The following is a 14,995-nucleotide window of genomic DNA, read 5'->3' on the forward strand; positions in this document are numbered from 1 at the left end:
AGTGGGGGGTCTCCTCTTGGCTGTCTCTTGCCCTGGTTCTCTATTAAACTTGCTGCTCAGCCATTTTGCTTGTGTCGTGGAGCTACCAGCCCCCTCTTAATTACTCTCTACCAAGATCTCCAGTGGTGTTGACGACACCCTAAGACATGGCGTTTTCAGAGTTCTGATCCAAGTCATCAGCTCCCTCAGGCAGAGATCTAGAGTTCTTTGCCTTTACAGCTGTCTTTCCCCAGAGCGGAACCCATAAACCCTGCACCCAAGCCGGGGGTGAGACCTACTTTTCCCAGCGTGACACCAGGCTCTCGGGGCTGGCAGTGCCTGGTCTCAGCTTGCCTCCACAATGTAGAACCTCCACCCTTTGAGCTAGCCAAGGTGGGGGCCACCAGGGTCCAAGCATTCTCACCCCGCCGCATCTGGATAGAGCTTCCACCCTCCAGGGGGGTCTGTGTGGGGAAGTCCTCTCTGTGGGCCTTGCTTGGACTAGAGATTCTGCAGCACGGGGCTGGACAGGATGAGAAAGGCCAGCAGCCTGCCCCTCCCGGGGTAAAACTGTAGCCCCAGACTAGTTGCTGGGAGGAGGGGGAGCCCCCCGTCTTCTTGATCACACCTACCCAGAGTAGTGCACCCCAGGAAAAACGTCCATGACACAACTGGGAGGAAGAGCGAGCATACGTTATCTTCTGACACCAAATACATGTTGCTTTTTCACACTGTTCCTCCAGGTCTCTGACACCAACTGGGCAGCCACTGGCTCACGTCAGTTGTGACACTAACTACTCAGTCCCCACAGATCAAGGGCTCAGTCCCACAAAAGTACCCCCACTTCAGATGCCAGCCGCCAATGGGGTGCTCAGGCTATCCATGCTTCTGCCCAGCTGACTATGAATTTGAGGGTTCCCATGACCCCCTCCACATGTTTGATCATCACAGGAACAACTTACGGAACTCAGGAAAGCACTTTACTTTCCGTTGCTGGTTTATTATAAAGAATCCAACTCAGGAACAGGCAAATGGAAGAGCTGCATGGGGCAAGGTATAGGGGTGGGGGTGGCCCAGAGCTTCCATGTCCCCCCCAGGCACACCACCCTGCCAACACCTCAATGTGTTCACCAACCTGGAAGCTCCCAAGCCCCGTGGTTTAGGAGTGTTTATGGAGGCTTCACCAAGTGGGCGGGGCTGATTAAATCACTGGCCGCTGGTTATTGAACTCAACCTCCAGCCCCGCTATGTGCCAACTTTCATCCTAGGCTCTGGGGATTCAGTCACGAACAAGACAGCCTGGGTCCTCATGAGCTCACACTGCGGGCCGGGGGAGTGGGAGGGGGGTAGTATTTTATCACACACCTTGGATGAATGAATCTCTGTTATGTGCCCCATAGAGATGGGCAAGGCGTCCGGCAGGTTAATGATGCCTGGCCTCCCTGTCCCCTCAGAGGGCAGGGATGGCTTTCTTCCCTCCAGAGCCTCCCACAGGTGGCAGTGCCCCAGCCCACCGCCACTGCCCTGGGCTGAGGCACCAGTCGGCCGGGCTGAGTGTGCTGAACTGACTCCTCCCAGAAGACCCAGACCACAAAGTCCAGCAGCTCCAGCGGCTCTGGGCCCACCACCACCATCCCCAGTGTAGGACACACGGGCAGTTCGAAAAGCAGCAATGAGATGATGTCACTGGGGCTGGGGATGGCCGGTGGTCCCAGAATAGGGGGCTTTGGAGAGGATCTCCAAACAAACTCCAGAACAGGATATCCTCCGACCTGTGGCATCCCCATCCCCGCCACCACACCTGGACGGCTGGCCTGCAAGTCCAGCTGGTCACTCTTGCCGCGTGACTGCAGCCACATTTATAAGCCTGGCCCTGACCCCCAGGAGCAACCCTGGTGCTAACAGTCCCAAAGCTGACACCTGCCATGGGCTCCAAGCAACCTGAGGGGCTGCTGGCCCGTGCCGTCCCCTCGGGCTGGAGATTCAGAGCTACCCTCTGAGATGGGCCGCAGGTAGAAAGGTAGAAACCCAGGAGGCATGAGTCAGGAGAGGCAGCTGGGGGCAGTGTGTGTGGGGGGCGGGCACCATGGGGATCTTTTGCCTGGGCTAGGTTCTTGAGGGGGGAGCCACTCAGGTCAGATAGAGGGCAATATCCTGCTGGAGTGGGGCCATTGCTTTGGGCTGGAGGGGCAGGCCCCCTATTGACTCCAAGTCTTGGGCACTGGGCAAGTTCTCTCTCTTCTGCGGCCTGTGTCACCCTGTCCACAGTCCTGGGCAGACAAATCTGAGCCCACTTTTAACCAACCACTGCTCCAATCTGCCTCCCTGACAAAACACCTGTGTTTCTGACCCCTCCACATCTCGATACCTCTGCAAGGATCTAGCCACTTAAATCAGCCTCAGATACTGAAGTAATACTGAGCTTCCCCTTGTCCAGTCATCAGAGACACTCAGGATGGATTGCATCATCTCTTGTTAACTGCCAAGCCCGGGGCAAAAGGGATGAAGAGGACCTGCCACTGTCCCAGGAAGTGCCTGGGCCACATGCACTGGGCGTACGTAATGGGAATACAGGCTCAGCCCGCTGAAGAGGAAGGCGGGAGATGGAGCATGGAGAGGCCAGAGGCTGGTTGGGGCACGTGGCTGCTATTCAAGGCATCTACCAGCTGGACACATACCGCCCCCACCCCTAGGATGCTGCCACCCCAGGCCAAAGCTACAGAGTGGCCCTTCGTTTGCTGAGTCAGTGTGGGGCATATGGAACACCTCCACTGAGCCTTATGGAAAACCGAGCCAGCCTCTGGACTGGGACGTCCTGGGACCTCAGTATGGTTCCGTGCCGCCTCCCTACCCTGCTTCGGGTGAACCGAGAGGGTGGTTTCCGCCGTGTAAGCTGCATCACCAAAGGATTAAGCCAGCCTCGGAAGCCTCAGGGTGGGGGCTCCTCGGCCTGGGGGCCATATGACCGGCTTCTGGTCCTGGGGCGCTCTGGGGAAGATACCCCCTCTAATGGGTACAGAAGGGCAGAGTGGTGGTTTCTAGGGCTTTGATCAACTCTGATATCAGATATTCACATTAGGGGAAGGAGGGGTCTCCCAGGGCCCAAAAGATTGCCCGGAGAGCCTGGTGTCCTGGTCTCTGAGACGCCATGGCCTGGGACACCCCAGCCTAGGGCCTCTGTGGTGCTGTCAGCCTCGGAGGCAAAGGCCATTTGCCAGTGCCCAGTCTTGCCAGGAAGAGGACAGGGTCCCTTTAAGCCTTGCCTCATTCCCTCAGTTTGTTGCTATGTATAAGACCAACTTCCTTAGCAACCACCTGACCTCTTAAAGGGGCCCTGGAGTAGCAGTGGCTGCCAGCCATGGCTCCCAAGAAGAAGGCAAACAAGGGGGCCAAGGAGCAGGAGGTCAAGAAGAAGAAAGGTGGCAAGAAGGATCCTGGCGTGGCCATGGACATGCTTTCAGCCGAGGAGATGCGGGAGTTCTACCACATCCAGATCCGCGACCTGGAGGACAGGCTGGCCCGGTGCGTGGGCGGCAGGGGGCTGGTCCTGCCCTGCGGAAGCTCCACTCCCAGCTGGCACTGTGCAGGCTTCGTCGGGGTGGGGGGCGTTCTCTAACTCTTTCAAGACAAACCCCTTTGGTGACGAGGAGGCCGTGGTTCATCCCCAGATGATGTCGCAGATGCTCACAGCTAATGCCAAGTCCTTTGTGTGTGCCAGGTGGGGCCTGTGCTGGTGTTCACTGTGTCCTCGAAACAGTCCCACGAGAGAGGTCTTGACCTCATTCCCATTGCACAGGTGGGGGGACTGAGGCTCAGAGAAGGGAAGTCACCCCCAGAAAGTACCAGAATGGGAGCCCCAGCCCCTCTGAATTCTCTACGTCAGGCTGCTTCCTGGCTCCACAAAGCCCTGCAGCGCCCTGCATGCAGCAGCCATGCAAAAGATGCTGGTTGAGCAAATTATGAAATAAAACATCTTTCCAAATAACTCCTACCAACTATTCCATTGGCTACCAATAATCAATTATGTGATACTTTAAAAACTCACAAGCTTCCCTCAAGCTGAGACCAGACTGAATATATTTGAGAAAAATGCATCTGGGAGGTCATTATTTTGTGGTTGCTATTTGCAAAGCCCCTCTGCCAGGCCCCAAGAGCACAGCGGTGAATGAGGTTCAGGGGTCTGCCAAGTGGAGGACTAGACACATCAGGTCTCAACCACCAAGTGGGACAAGGGCCAGCCTACAGGAGGGCACCAGAGAGGGTCACAAATGTGGCTCAGGGTCAAGAAGGCGCCACCGAGGAGGTAACTCGGTGGATGAGTAAGGAAGACAGCATGTGCAAAGGTTTGGGACTGCAAAGTGTGGCAGTGACGGTGGGTAGAGCTGGCTGATCGCAGCAGGAAGCTTTGCAGTTAAGAGCCTCAACTCTGGAGTCAGACCGACTGGACTCAAGTTCCAGTTTTGCCATTTACTACCTAGGAGTTTCTTCTTCCTTCTGGGCCTGCGTTTCATCTGTAAAATGGGTATAAGCATCATAGTAGCTACTTCCTTATGGGTTGCTGTGAGAATTCAACAAATACACACTGAGTACCTACTGCGTACCAGGGCCTGTCCTCGGTGGTGGGGGACACGGCTGTGAGCATAATAAACAAAGGCCCTGCCCTCATGGAACTCCCATCCAGTGATGCAATGAACGTTAAGGCAGAAGGGCTGGCTGTGGTTGTGAGTGCAGACCAGGGGGAGAGGAGGCTGGATTCCAACCGTGAGGAGCCTCAAATGCCCCTCTGGGGGTGGGTCCTGAGGACCGGAGGCCTGGCTCACCCAGACCCCTGGACCTCTGCCCGGCCCTCGCCTCAGGTACCAGCGGAAGTGGGATGAGCTGGCTGTGCAGGAGAAGCTGTTCCGCCAGGAGTTTGAGCAGCTGGCCAACAACAAAAAGGAGATTGTGGCCTTCCTCAAGCGGACGCTCAACCAGCGGGTGGATGAGATCACTGACCTCAATGAGCAGCTCCAAAGCCTGCAGCTGGCCAAGGAGATGGAGAAGGATGCTTTTGAGGCACAGCTGGCCCAGGTCCGCCATGAGTTCCAGGAGACCAAGGACCAGCTCACCACAGAGAACATTATCCTCGGTGAGCGGGGACTGAGGGCACACGCCATGGGGACAGGGATTCCAAGGCTCTGGCTCTTTGGGCTCTTTGGGCTCAAGTCCTGACTCTACCACTGATTACCTCTGTGGCCTTGGGTGAGCACTTGTCCCTGACCCTGTTACCTGAGAAATGGGAATAACACATCTACCTGGAGCAACAGCCATGTGCTGCTCTCCACGCATTATCTTCCGTCACTGTCCCAGCAATCCCACAGGGCAGAAAATCCTGGCACCCCCGTTGGTAGGGGAGAGAGCATCTCAAGAAGGTGAAGTGTCTTTGGCCAAGGTCACTCAGCTGGCAAGGGTTGTTTTGAGGCTTAATGACAGCATGAGTGCCGGGAACAGAGAAGGTGTTCAAACTGAGTAGCTGTAGTCACCATCACTTTCATAGAGGGGAATGGAGGCCAGTGTCAAGGGAGGTTCTCAGGGGAGGCAGAACCTGGATAAGATTAGAGGAGGGGAAGAGAGAGCTTTCCAGACTAAGGCAACAAAGGTGGGCAGGACTGGGTGTAGGGACGGGTGTCTGACCCTACTGAATCGGGAACCGTAGGCAGGGCAAGAGGACATGGGGCGGGAGGGGTATCGCGCAAGGGCCTCCCTGCCACCGGGCCCTGCCCCGCCCCAGGCGGCCCCTCACCAGGCCTGTGCCCTGTGGTGGGGCAGGGGGGAAGCTGGCAGCCCTGGAGGAGTTCCGGCTGCAGAAAGAGGAGCTCACGGAGAAATTCGCGTCACTGGAGGACCAGCTGCGAAGGCAGGAGAGTGAATACAAGGACTACGTGTACAACCTGGAGAAGAAGTCGGTGCTGGACAAGGACAGGTGGGCAGGCGGGTGCTGGGAGCCTTCGTCAGTGGGGCCAGGCACGCCGTCTTCAGACTTCTGCTGGCTTCTAACTGGGGCGGCGGGGGGACCGCACTCGCCTACCGACTCCCCCACCCACTGCTCCTCAGAATCCTTGTTGATTTATGGAGGGCGGGAGAAAATAAACGAGCTCCCACTCCGGTCCTCACGCCAGCCAGCACTGGAGAGTCCCTGAACTTCCTTTTGCCACGTTTTGTGACTTAAATCATCTTTAATAATACAGTGATTTGGTTTACAATTCCAAAGGTACAAAGGTCTACAGTGAAAAGCCCCATGCCTGCGGCCCCTCCCCTCCTGGGGCAGGAGTGGAGAGGTGGCTCTAGGTGCACTGGGGACCCCCCCACATAGGAAGGGTGGGTGCCTGAGGCCTGTGCCCACTCTGCCCAACGCCTCTCGCTCCCACCCATCTTGGCTAGATTGAAGAAGGAGATCATCCAGCGTGTGAACCTGGTGGCCACTGAGTTCCGCAAGGTGACCACGAGCCAGATGTGGGACACGACAAAGCGGGCCATCCTGGAGAACAACAGCATGAGCCTGCAGCTGTCCAGGGTCTCCCAGCACGGCATGCAGCTGTTGCGGGAGAATGAGCAGCTCAAGTGCGCCCAGGACAAGCTGTGCAGACAGCTGGAGCTGCTGGAAGACGCCAAGGAGATCATGGCCAGGCACAGCAGAGGCCACCAGAAGGTGTGCCAGCCAGACCTTCATCACAGGGTGTCTGACACATAAAGCAGGAGGGAACCCTAGGGGCCCTGCCCTCAGGGCAAACGCAGGACCCAAGCTGGAGCCAGGTTACGAGGGAAGCAGCAGTGAGAGGTCGGGGACCCTCCATGTAGTGGCTCTGGGGTGCTGGCCCTAGTTTTTCTTTATTTGGTTTAAAGCCCCCATAACTCGTGGAAGCGGAGCCCACTCCCGGAGGGCTGGGCGCTCTGCCCAGCTGCTGTCCAGAGCCCTGGCCGAGTCTGGAGCTGGGGGAGCGGGGCTGGCTGAGGGCCCACAGTGGGCCCAGGGCATGGCCACCTGCCCGCACCTGCAGATCATTGTCATGCTGACGGAGAAGTGCCATGAGCAGCAGCACAGCAAAGTGGAGGCTGAGCAGCTGCGCCTTTTGCAAAGCAACCTGGAGCAGAGCCTCCTGCAGCTGCAGCAGGACGCGGAGGCACTGAGGTGAGGGGCAAGTGGTGGGGGCAGGGCGGGAGCCCATCCCTTTAGGGCCACAGGACACAGGCCAGTGACTTCCCTTCTCTAGAGGTGCCTTGAGGCTTCCTCTGTCAAACAGGCTGAGGCCTGAGGCTGGATGAGGACCCCTGTGGGCTAAAGAGAAATGGCAGGGCCCACTGCCCTGGGGCAGGGAGGTGGCTGACTCGTCTGACCCCGGAGCCAGGAGCCAGAGAGACCAGCTGAGCGTGCAGCTGGAGCGGCAGCAGGCTAAGGTGCAGCGGCTACAGCAGGAGCTGACCGAGGAGCAGAAGGTTCGGGCAAGTCTGGAGACGGCTCTGGGCCAAGCCACCTCCTTCCTACGGAGCATGCTGCAGGTGAACTGCAAGTGGGTGAAAGTGGGGGGCAAGAGGCAGCAGGCCGAGGATAGAAGGTGCTCAGTGATAAGTGAGTCACGCGGAGAAGGCCGGGCCAGGGCCAGGGCCAGCAGCGCCCCCGACTTTCCCCTGAGAGACTCCTGGCAAGTCTATCTTTTTCTGATTCTGCACTTCGAAGATCCCTCCAAAGTCTCAAAGGACCTGGATGGAGTCCTCTGAGGCCCTGGAAGGCCTCGGGCCTCAGTCTTCCTATGTGGAGAATAGATACCCCACCACAGCCAGGGAACACTTCACAAATACAGGCACTGGAGCTGGAGTTTCCCAGCGGTGGGTGTTGGGGCCGCGGAGGACCTGATCCCCACGGGCCCATCCCCCACCCCCCGCCTCCGCACCGGCAGATGCAACCGGAAGGAGAGGACGGCGACTTCGATGTAGTGTTCCAGCTGCAGCGCAAGGAGATGCTGCAGCAGCTGCTGGCCATGCTCAGCTCAGCCATGGTCCTAAGCCTCCAGCTGGTTCCTTGTCCCCACAAAGACAGCCAGCCCCGTGGCTCAACCAAGGAGAGGTGAGTGACCCTGTGTGACCTCAGAAGTAGCTATCGGACTTGTCCAAGGGCTGTCCTCAGTGACCCTGAGCTAGAATTCGGGGTCCCCAAAGCCTTTCTCAACCTCAGCTTTCTCATCTATGGAACAAAGTCGTGATGACACTAGCCCCCTCCCCGCAGCCGGTCCAGCGCCCAGCCATCCAAGATGGGTTCTCTGCTGCAGCAGCTGTCCAACATCACGCCCTACCAACTGGGGGACCTGGGCCTGGTGCCTCGACGGACCCACATCCCACCCAACCCCGAGGACCTCAGGCTGCTCTCGCGCACCACCCGTGTGGGAGCCTTCCACACACACAGCGGCACTGAGGTGAGAGCGCCTGGGGACCCAATGACAGCAAGATGGCAGCCAGCCCTGGGTGTAGATCCCAGTGCGGCCACACAGCACCTGGGGGGATGTGGCTGGACCTCTCTAAGCCTCCATTTCCCCATCTGTAAAATGGGCTGAAGAAAGGCGCGGCAAGGCCTCAGTGGGCTCAGGCATGCGCACACAGTCCCTGGGAGAGGGGCTTGCTGGGCCACTCTTCCATAGGCGTGGGAGGGGTAGGAACCCCAAGGAGGCCTCAGCTTCCAAGCTGGCATCTTTAATCTTACAGATCCACACCTCTGGTTCTACAAAAAGATTCAAAAAGCTTAGTCTTCCTGAAGTTTCCCTACTTTCCAAGTAAGACACAGAGAAGACCAACCCCCCACTCCCAGAAATGGACCAATCAGGCCCCAGTCCCCCCTTTAATCCACAGGAGGCCTGGAACAGCCCAGAAAAGAGATATATAAAAAGTGGTACCACAGGTTGGCATGGCACCTCTGTGGATGTGGCTGGGTGCGTGGGCATGGCAGTCAGGCAGGCAGCCATGTCCACTGGTGTCAGGTGCCTGATAAGGGCCCCTGGCTTCGCTGGCGGATGTGGTCCAAGAGAAGGTCGGTGGCACGCTCCAGCAGCGGAGGGAGCAGCTCCTGCTCCGCAGAGGAGAAGGAGCCCAGCACGTGCGCCTGCACTGCGTCAGGGTGCGTCGGGCGCCCTATGCCCACCCGCAGCCGAGGCATTGCCTGTTGGGGAGTAGGCAGTTCCAGGGAGCTTTGGTGAGGAGTGTTGGGACCCCATGCCATCCCATCTCACCAGACCCAGAGCAGGACAGAGGGGTGGACTCACACTGGAGTTGAGGCAGGTAATGCAGGAACGAACTCCATTGTGGCCCCTTAAAGGATACGAGAAGCAGTCAGAACTTCCTTGGGTCAGCGCCTTTACCCCTCTCAGCCCAGGCTGGAGTCAGAGCACCCCACCCCACTCCAACAAGGATGCCAGCTTCCCTATCCCACCCGCATTGGCTTAAGGCCTCACCTGGCGCTTCCCCCTAGCTTCAGAGCCAGTTTCCCCAAGGGCTTGTCCAGCTCATCATGCACCAGGTAGACCTCCTCAGCAGTCAGCCCGAACAGCTCCGCTTGGCACAGGGAAACGGTGGCCCTGGTTACTGCCCATCTGCCCAGGGAGCGTTGTCCCAATTCAGGGCTCCCACAAGGAGGCGCCGAAATTAACCCCACTTCACATATAAAGAAACTGAGGCTCCCACAATACCGAAGGCCATGCAGCAACTGGAGCTCAACAGGCACCTGGAGGTGAACGGGTCTGCAGCAGCCCAGAATTCCCTCTGGCCCCTGCGCCCTCCCCGCCGGCCGGCCCACCCCTGGTGCCCTCAACTCACCGGCCCGGGCCACGCTGCGCCCGTTGGCATTCATGAGCCGCCGTGGCCGGAGCAGGACCAGCTGGGCATCCCCGAGCGAGGCCAGGGCGAGGTCGGCGACGCAGCGGCGGTCGCGCGCCCAGCTCTCCGCCACACCCAGCCGCCGTGCCAGTTGCCCCAGCACCGCCATGCCCACGCTATGTCGCGTGCCGGGCAGTCCAGGGTTCCCTAGGCCGGCCACCTGCGGGCGGCACCGAGGAAACCGAGGTCCGACAACTCTGCCACCCTCTATCTCACAATGCCCCCTGGGACCCAAAGCAGAGGAGGGAAACGGAGAGCAGGACCGGAGTGGGAAAGGGGCGTGAAGAAGGGGCCTAGAAAGAAACCCTGGAGGCTCCAGAAGGCTGAGTGGAAACTGGCGCCCCGCGGGCTGGGCAGGCAGGGCGCCCTGGTGCAGGAGCGGAGTTACTGGAAGTTTGGGGCCCGTCGGAGTATTGGACCCATTTCCAGATAAGAAATCTGAGACAAGGAATTTGGGAGGCTGCCCGGAGACAATGGCAAAACTGGAGCTAGGATCCCGGAGCCTCTACGTCGCCGCCCTCCACTCCACTCACCAGCCACCGCTTCCCCGGAGGCCGGGGTTCCAAAACGCACCGGCTCATGGCGCGACTCAGCCACAGCCCGGCGTGCAAGAGGCCGGGAGGCGGCATGCTGCTCCCATTCTGAGCCCCGACCCCGCCCCTGACGTCATCCAGCCCTCGGCCAATAGCGATCGCCATCTGTCCGGGGGCGGCCGCCAGCGTCCAATCCAGGGCGGGCCCCGGGGTCGCCATGTTTCTGAGGGGCGGAAGTGGCAGGGCGGCAGCCGTATCTGGGCGTCCGCGTGCATTCCGTGGTGTGGCGTCACTGTGTCCCGGCGAGGTTTGTTGTGGGACTCACAGAGCCCTTGCTTGACCTCCAGACTAGGAGGAGGGAGTCTTCCTTTGGTCCCCGCAATGGTCCTGCCTCGTGGCGGAAACCCGGCAAGTCTTTTTCCTTCCGTGGTCTCAGCTTCCCCAGGTAGTAAGTTTGCTACCCTCGGTCCTGCGCAAACAGCCCTTGGATCCCAGAGGCGTGGCCAGAGGGGCGGAGCCTGTGGGCGTCGTGGAGATGCTGCCTAGCAACGTCAAGGAAGGATGAGAGTCGCGAGGGAGCCAACTCAGACCTGGAGATCCACCTGGAAGGGGCCTTATGACAGACTCCAGAGAAGTGCTGGAGGAGGTGAAAGCACAGGCAGAGAGTCGAGGGAGAAGAGACTGAGACTGAGTTCACAGGAAAGGTTTTAAGTACCGGAGAGGCAGGATCAGTTGTGCAATTCAGCAAAGTCCCAGGTTGCTGTACAGAGAACAAAGGGCTTGGGACTTGTGGCCTGTGGGGAGGTCAGAGGAGTGGCTGGAACTGGTGTCCTGGCAGAGATGGCATTGACCCAGACGAGGTGGGAGAAGAGGAGGGATCTAAGAGATCTTTAGGAAGTGGGACGGACAGGACTTGAGGACTAATGGGACGTAAGTCTCTGGCTGGCAGAGAAGGTGAACTCACCGAGGTGGGAAAGCTGGGGCAGAAGTCAGGTGAGGTGCTCAGTTTGGCCTGCTGGGCGTGAGAGTCCCACAGGAAATACTAGTGGCTACAGGACCCTGGGACCTGCAGCTTGGGGCAGGGCCTGAGCCGGAGACTAATATTAGAGTTTTGGGTGTCAGTAGGTGGAGGTGGGAGCTGAGGAGGACCGGAAGGAGAGCAGAAGGCAGTGTGAGCATGAGAACCTTGACCACAGGAGGAAACAGGACTGGAGAGAGAGAGGTTGGGACATCCCCAAGGGGAATGGGGCTGGGAGTGCCACCAGACCCCAGATTGTGCCTCCTACCAGGCCTCATTGCCACCCCTCTTCCATCCTGTAAAATACTTGAAGAGAGTGAGCGTGTGTTTGTAGGGGGTGGGGGGGGGCAGTCATCCCTGAGGCCTGCTCCAGCATGCTGTCCCTTGGTTCTAGGATCCTCTTTACCAGACTCCCTCACAGCACATCCCAAAGCCATGGGTGACTCCAGCCCCAAAGGAGACCCTACAGCGCATCTTTGGGACCAGCCAGGTGTTCTGGACCACTGATGATATAGGACCAGAGGTCACTGGGTCAACAGTACCCCGCAAAGTCAGGGAGTAGTGAGTGACTACCTTGCCCCGGGGTCTCAGGTTCCCACCCTGTACGGCCATTGATATGTCATGCAGCCTTGGGCCAGTTGCTCTCCCTCCCTGGGCTTCAGTGAACTCACCTGTGTAATAGGGCTCCTCCACCTCAGCTGATGAAAGGCTGCTGGCCTAGATGAACGCCAGCAATGCCAGCCTCCTCCCCGCATCTCTGTCTACCCCTCCTGTGTCTCCACCCAAGCACCCCCACCCACCCACTCCCACAGCCCTAGCCGTATGCCCTGGGCTGGTCAAAGTCAGGGCCCGCCCCTCTGCCTGTGCCCCCTGCCCCCACAGCTACCAGCAAGGCCATCAGTGCTTGGAGAAAGAAGACTGGGAGTTGGCTGTGCTGTTCTTCTCCCGCGCCCTCCACCTGGACTCCCAGCTGGTGAGGGGAAGGGTTTGGGTGGGCCCAGACAGGCTCTGGCACACACTTCCCCCTCACTGTTGCACCTGCCAGGCCCATCCTCTTAGGGCCACCAAGTCCCTACTGGTAACAGTGTCAAGCCTCAGGGTGGACTGTGGGGAGGCGACAGCAGCCTGGGACCCCTCTCCCCAGGTAGACTTCTACGCCTTAAGAGCCGAAGCCTACATCCAGCTCTGCGACTTCTCCTCGGCTGTCCAGAACCTGCGCAGGGCCTACTCCTTCCAGCCAGAGAACACCAAATACCTGGAGCGGCTCACCTTTGTGCTTTACCTGCAGGTGCCTAGGGCTGCCCCAGGCCCACACAAGGCACCCACCCCACACTTGGGCCTGCTGACTCTCCCTCCAACTCCGGGGACTTTCCTTGCTCCCGGGACTAGTTCTGACTCCCTGTGGACCTCCTTGTCCCTGTGTCTGTGTCACCACCTGCTGCCCCTCTCATGACTTCTCCCACCTCTCGAGTTGGTTTACTGCCAGGGCTGGGTAAAATTTTGCAACATCATTGAACTTTCTGTGACAATGACAGTGCTCTGCTGAACACTGTCCAGTCTGGTAGCCATTAGTCCCATGGAACTGTTGAGCCCTTGAAATGTGGCAAGTGTGACTGAGGAACTAATTTTTAAGTTGTATTTCATTTTAATTAAATTCATATAGCCACATGAAGCTTGTGGCTATTGTATTGGACAACACAGACCTAGAGTCTAGAGGCTCTAAGCACTAAAAAGGTCATGGCGCCCTCACATTGGCAATTCAAAATAAAAACAGTATGGAACCATAAAATGCCATTTTGACAATTTAATATCTTTGTTTTTAATGTCAATAATTATTCAATTCTTGAAACATTTGGGGCACTCAAACCACATGCTTAGTCTGTCCGTTGGAGTCCTGAATCCAGTACTGGCACTACCTGTGTGACCTTGGGGAAGTTACTTCACCTCTCTGAGCCTCAGTTCTCTCATCTAAAAGAGGGGGTGCTAATTATCACCAGTGAGATACCAAGTTCAGGTTCTTCACACAGGACTCAGGCACCTGGAGCCCCATCAGGCTGGAGCCTGTTACCGTTAGCTCTGCTGTTCCCATCTACCTCCCTGATTTTCCCTTTCTCTTTGTTCCTGGGTCTCCGTATTGCTGTCTCTTGCCACCTGTGTATTTCTCACTGCCTTGTGCTGTCTCTCCCCAACTCTGTATCTCTCCCCATCTCTGTGTCCCCGTGTCTTGTCTCTTTCCCCTTCCACCCCAGTGTTGCCCAGACCCTGTCATGGGTACTGCCAGTCTGGGGATGCAAACAGAAGTGACTGCCCTTTGTGTCCCCAGGGCCAGTGCCTGTTTGAGCAGTGTGCCTTTCAGGATGCCCTGAACATCTTCTTGCAAGCCTGTGAGCTCCAGCCCGAGAAATCCTGCTTCCGTTACCGATGGTGAGTGCCCCATTTGCATCCTTCCAACCTGTGTTCTCCAGTAGCCCCTGCTTGTCTCTCTCACCTCACAGACAGAGCACCTTTGCCCTCTGTCCTCAGCATGACCTGTCTCCTGGCCCTCAAGCAGCATCGCGACTGCCTCTCACTTGTCACTAAGGAGGTGAACCGTGGCACAACCAATGCCGATGTCTACATGCTCCGGGCCAGGCTCTATAACTTCTTCCAGAAGGTAGAGCAGGGAGGGCAGGCAGGGGGTGTCCCTCCTCCCAGCTGGGGTTCCCACAGCATGCCCTGAGATTATAAGAGGCATCTAGGCCATCAGTCAGCCCAGAAGCCACATCCGCACGGTGTGGTGGAGGCATCTGGGCAGAGGCCCTGACCAGTACTGACTACTGAGCTGCCCAGTCAAGTAGTTCGATTATCACTCAGCCTTGGCTCTGTACCAGGCTTGTGCTGGCCCCTGGAAACCACAAGGTGGGAGACCCATGCCATCACGGCCCTCACAGAACTCACAGCCCGGGGGAGACGTCCCTCAGCAGATAATTATGTGAAGAAACATTTCATGAGTGTATGAAGTAGCGTCTGAGATCCGCTAGACAAGGCGGCCCTTCCTCCTCCCTTCCTTTTCTTATTTGTCTCAATGAACATTTACTAAGCACCTCCAACTGGTGCACCCCTGGCTTGGACATGAGGACAGACAGTACAGGGAACGGCTTAGGGACAAGGGAAACTTGGGGTCACAAGGGAAGAGGGGACTGCAGGTATGGAAAGGCATTGGGCAAGGCCTTATGAACACAGGACGCCCCTGATTTCTTCCTGGAGACAGCGGGAGCCTCCAAAGGGTGCTCCCCAGGGCAGTGGGCTTTTGAAAGATCCTTCTGGCTGCCAGGGGAAGTGTGGGCTGGAGGGGACAAGTCTGGAGGCTGGAAGCCTGTGGAGGAGGCTAGGTCCCATCCAGCAGAAGAGGAGGGAGTGAAGGAGCCAGGGGGAGGATGGGCAAGAAGCAGGCTGTTCACTGTCCTTGGATGTGAGGATCAGAGACTGACTGAGGGTGGAGGCCATGAGGGGAGGGAGGGATCCAGAACGGTGTTCTAGCTTGGCCTGGTGCCTGGGAGCTGGGACAGAAGAGGAAGGAGCAGGGAGT

At 58.0% G+C, this 14,995-nt stretch overlaps 3 protein-coding genes across 5 annotated transcripts in view; 2 read left to right on the forward strand and 1 right to left on the reverse strand.

Moving 5' to 3' along the window:
- The first annotated feature begins 3,269 nt into the window (after positions 1-3,269).
- CFAP157 (cilia and flagella associated protein 157) lies at positions 3,270-8,579 on the forward strand. Its single transcript, XM_006917986.3, has 8 exons — positions 3,270-3,501; positions 4,836-5,107; positions 5,788-5,941; positions 6,400-6,667; positions 7,017-7,147; positions 7,365-7,515; positions 7,914-8,080; positions 8,240-8,579. Exons 1-8 carry the CDS (start codon positions 3,338-3,340, stop codon positions 8,562-8,564), a joined length of 1,632 nt encoding a protein of 543 aa, XP_006918048.1. The 5' UTR covers positions 3,270-3,337; the 3' UTR covers positions 8,565-8,579.
- Positions 6,161-10,750, reverse strand: PTRH1 (peptidyl-tRNA hydrolase 1 homolog). 3 transcript variants are annotated; one of them, XM_006917987.3, is made up of 5 exons: positions 10,410-10,750; positions 9,817-10,036; positions 9,456-9,555; positions 9,267-9,312; positions 6,161-9,163 (listed from the first exon to the last, which is right to left on the reverse strand). In XM_006917987.3, exons 1-5 carry the CDS (start codon positions 10,626-10,628, stop codon positions 8,981-8,983), a joined length of 768 nt encoding a protein of 255 aa, XP_006918049.2. In that variant the 5' UTR covers positions 10,629-10,750; the 3' UTR covers positions 6,161-8,980. The 3 variants fall into 3 exon arrangements, with proteins under 3 accessions (XP_006918049.2, XP_015449784.1, XP_015449785.1); XM_015594299.2 differs by having other exon boundaries at positions 8,978-9,191; XM_015594298.2 differs by lacking the exon at positions 9,456-9,555 and having other exon boundaries at positions 6,161-9,191.
- Positions 10,751-10,907: 157 nt separating this feature from the next.
- The window catches only part of TTC16 (tetratricopeptide repeat domain 16), a 12,896-nt gene continuing 8,808 nt past the window's right edge, over positions 10,908-14,995 (forward strand). Inside the window, exons 1-6 of the mRNA XM_015594300.2 lie at positions 10,908-11,055; positions 11,822-11,988; positions 12,310-12,400; positions 12,572-12,715; positions 13,751-13,851; positions 13,951-14,080. Of these exons, the coding sequence (XP_015449786.1) occupies positions 11,026-11,055; positions 11,822-11,988; positions 12,310-12,400; positions 12,572-12,715; positions 13,751-13,851; positions 13,951-14,080 (663 nt within the window). The 5' untranslated portion in view covers positions 10,908-11,025. The remainder of the gene's footprint in view (positions 11,056-11,821; positions 11,989-12,309; positions 12,401-12,571; positions 12,716-13,750; positions 13,852-13,950; positions 14,081-14,995) is intronic.

This window comes from Pteropus alecto, unplaced genomic scaffold (assembly GCF_000325575.1).
Source record: "Pteropus alecto unplaced genomic scaffold, ASM32557v1 scaffold67, whole genome shotgun sequence".
NCBI classification, from domain to species: Eukaryota; Metazoa; Chordata; class Mammalia; order Chiroptera; family Pteropodidae; genus Pteropus; species Pteropus alecto.

Bases quoted from the DNA above. Each gene is read 5' to 3' on its own strand.
- CFAP157 (XM_006917986.3), top strand. From the start codon at position 3,338: ATGGCTCCCAAGAAGAAGGCAAACAAGGGGGCCAAGGAGCAGGAGGTC. The intron at 5,108-5,787 runs GTGAGCGGGGAC...GTGGTGGGGCAG, and splicing joins CACAGAGAACATTATCCTCG to GGGGGAAGCTGGCAGCCCTG. The intron at 5,942-6,399 runs GTGGGCAGGCGG...CATCTTGGCTAG, and splicing joins TCGGTGCTGGACAAGGACAG to ATTGAAGAAGGAGATCATCC.
- PTRH1 (XM_006917987.3), bottom strand. From the start codon at position 10,628: ATGGCGACCCCGGGGCCCGCCCTGGATTGGACGCTGGCGGCCGCCCCC. The intron at 9,313-9,455 runs GTGAGGCCTTAA...GTATCCTTTAAG, and splicing joins AAGCTAGGGGGAAGCGCCAG to GGGCCACAATGGAGTTCGTT. The intron at 9,164-9,266 runs GTGAGTCCACCC...ACTCCCCAACAG, and splicing joins TTACCTGCCTCAACTCCAGT to GCAATGCCTCGGCTGCGGGT.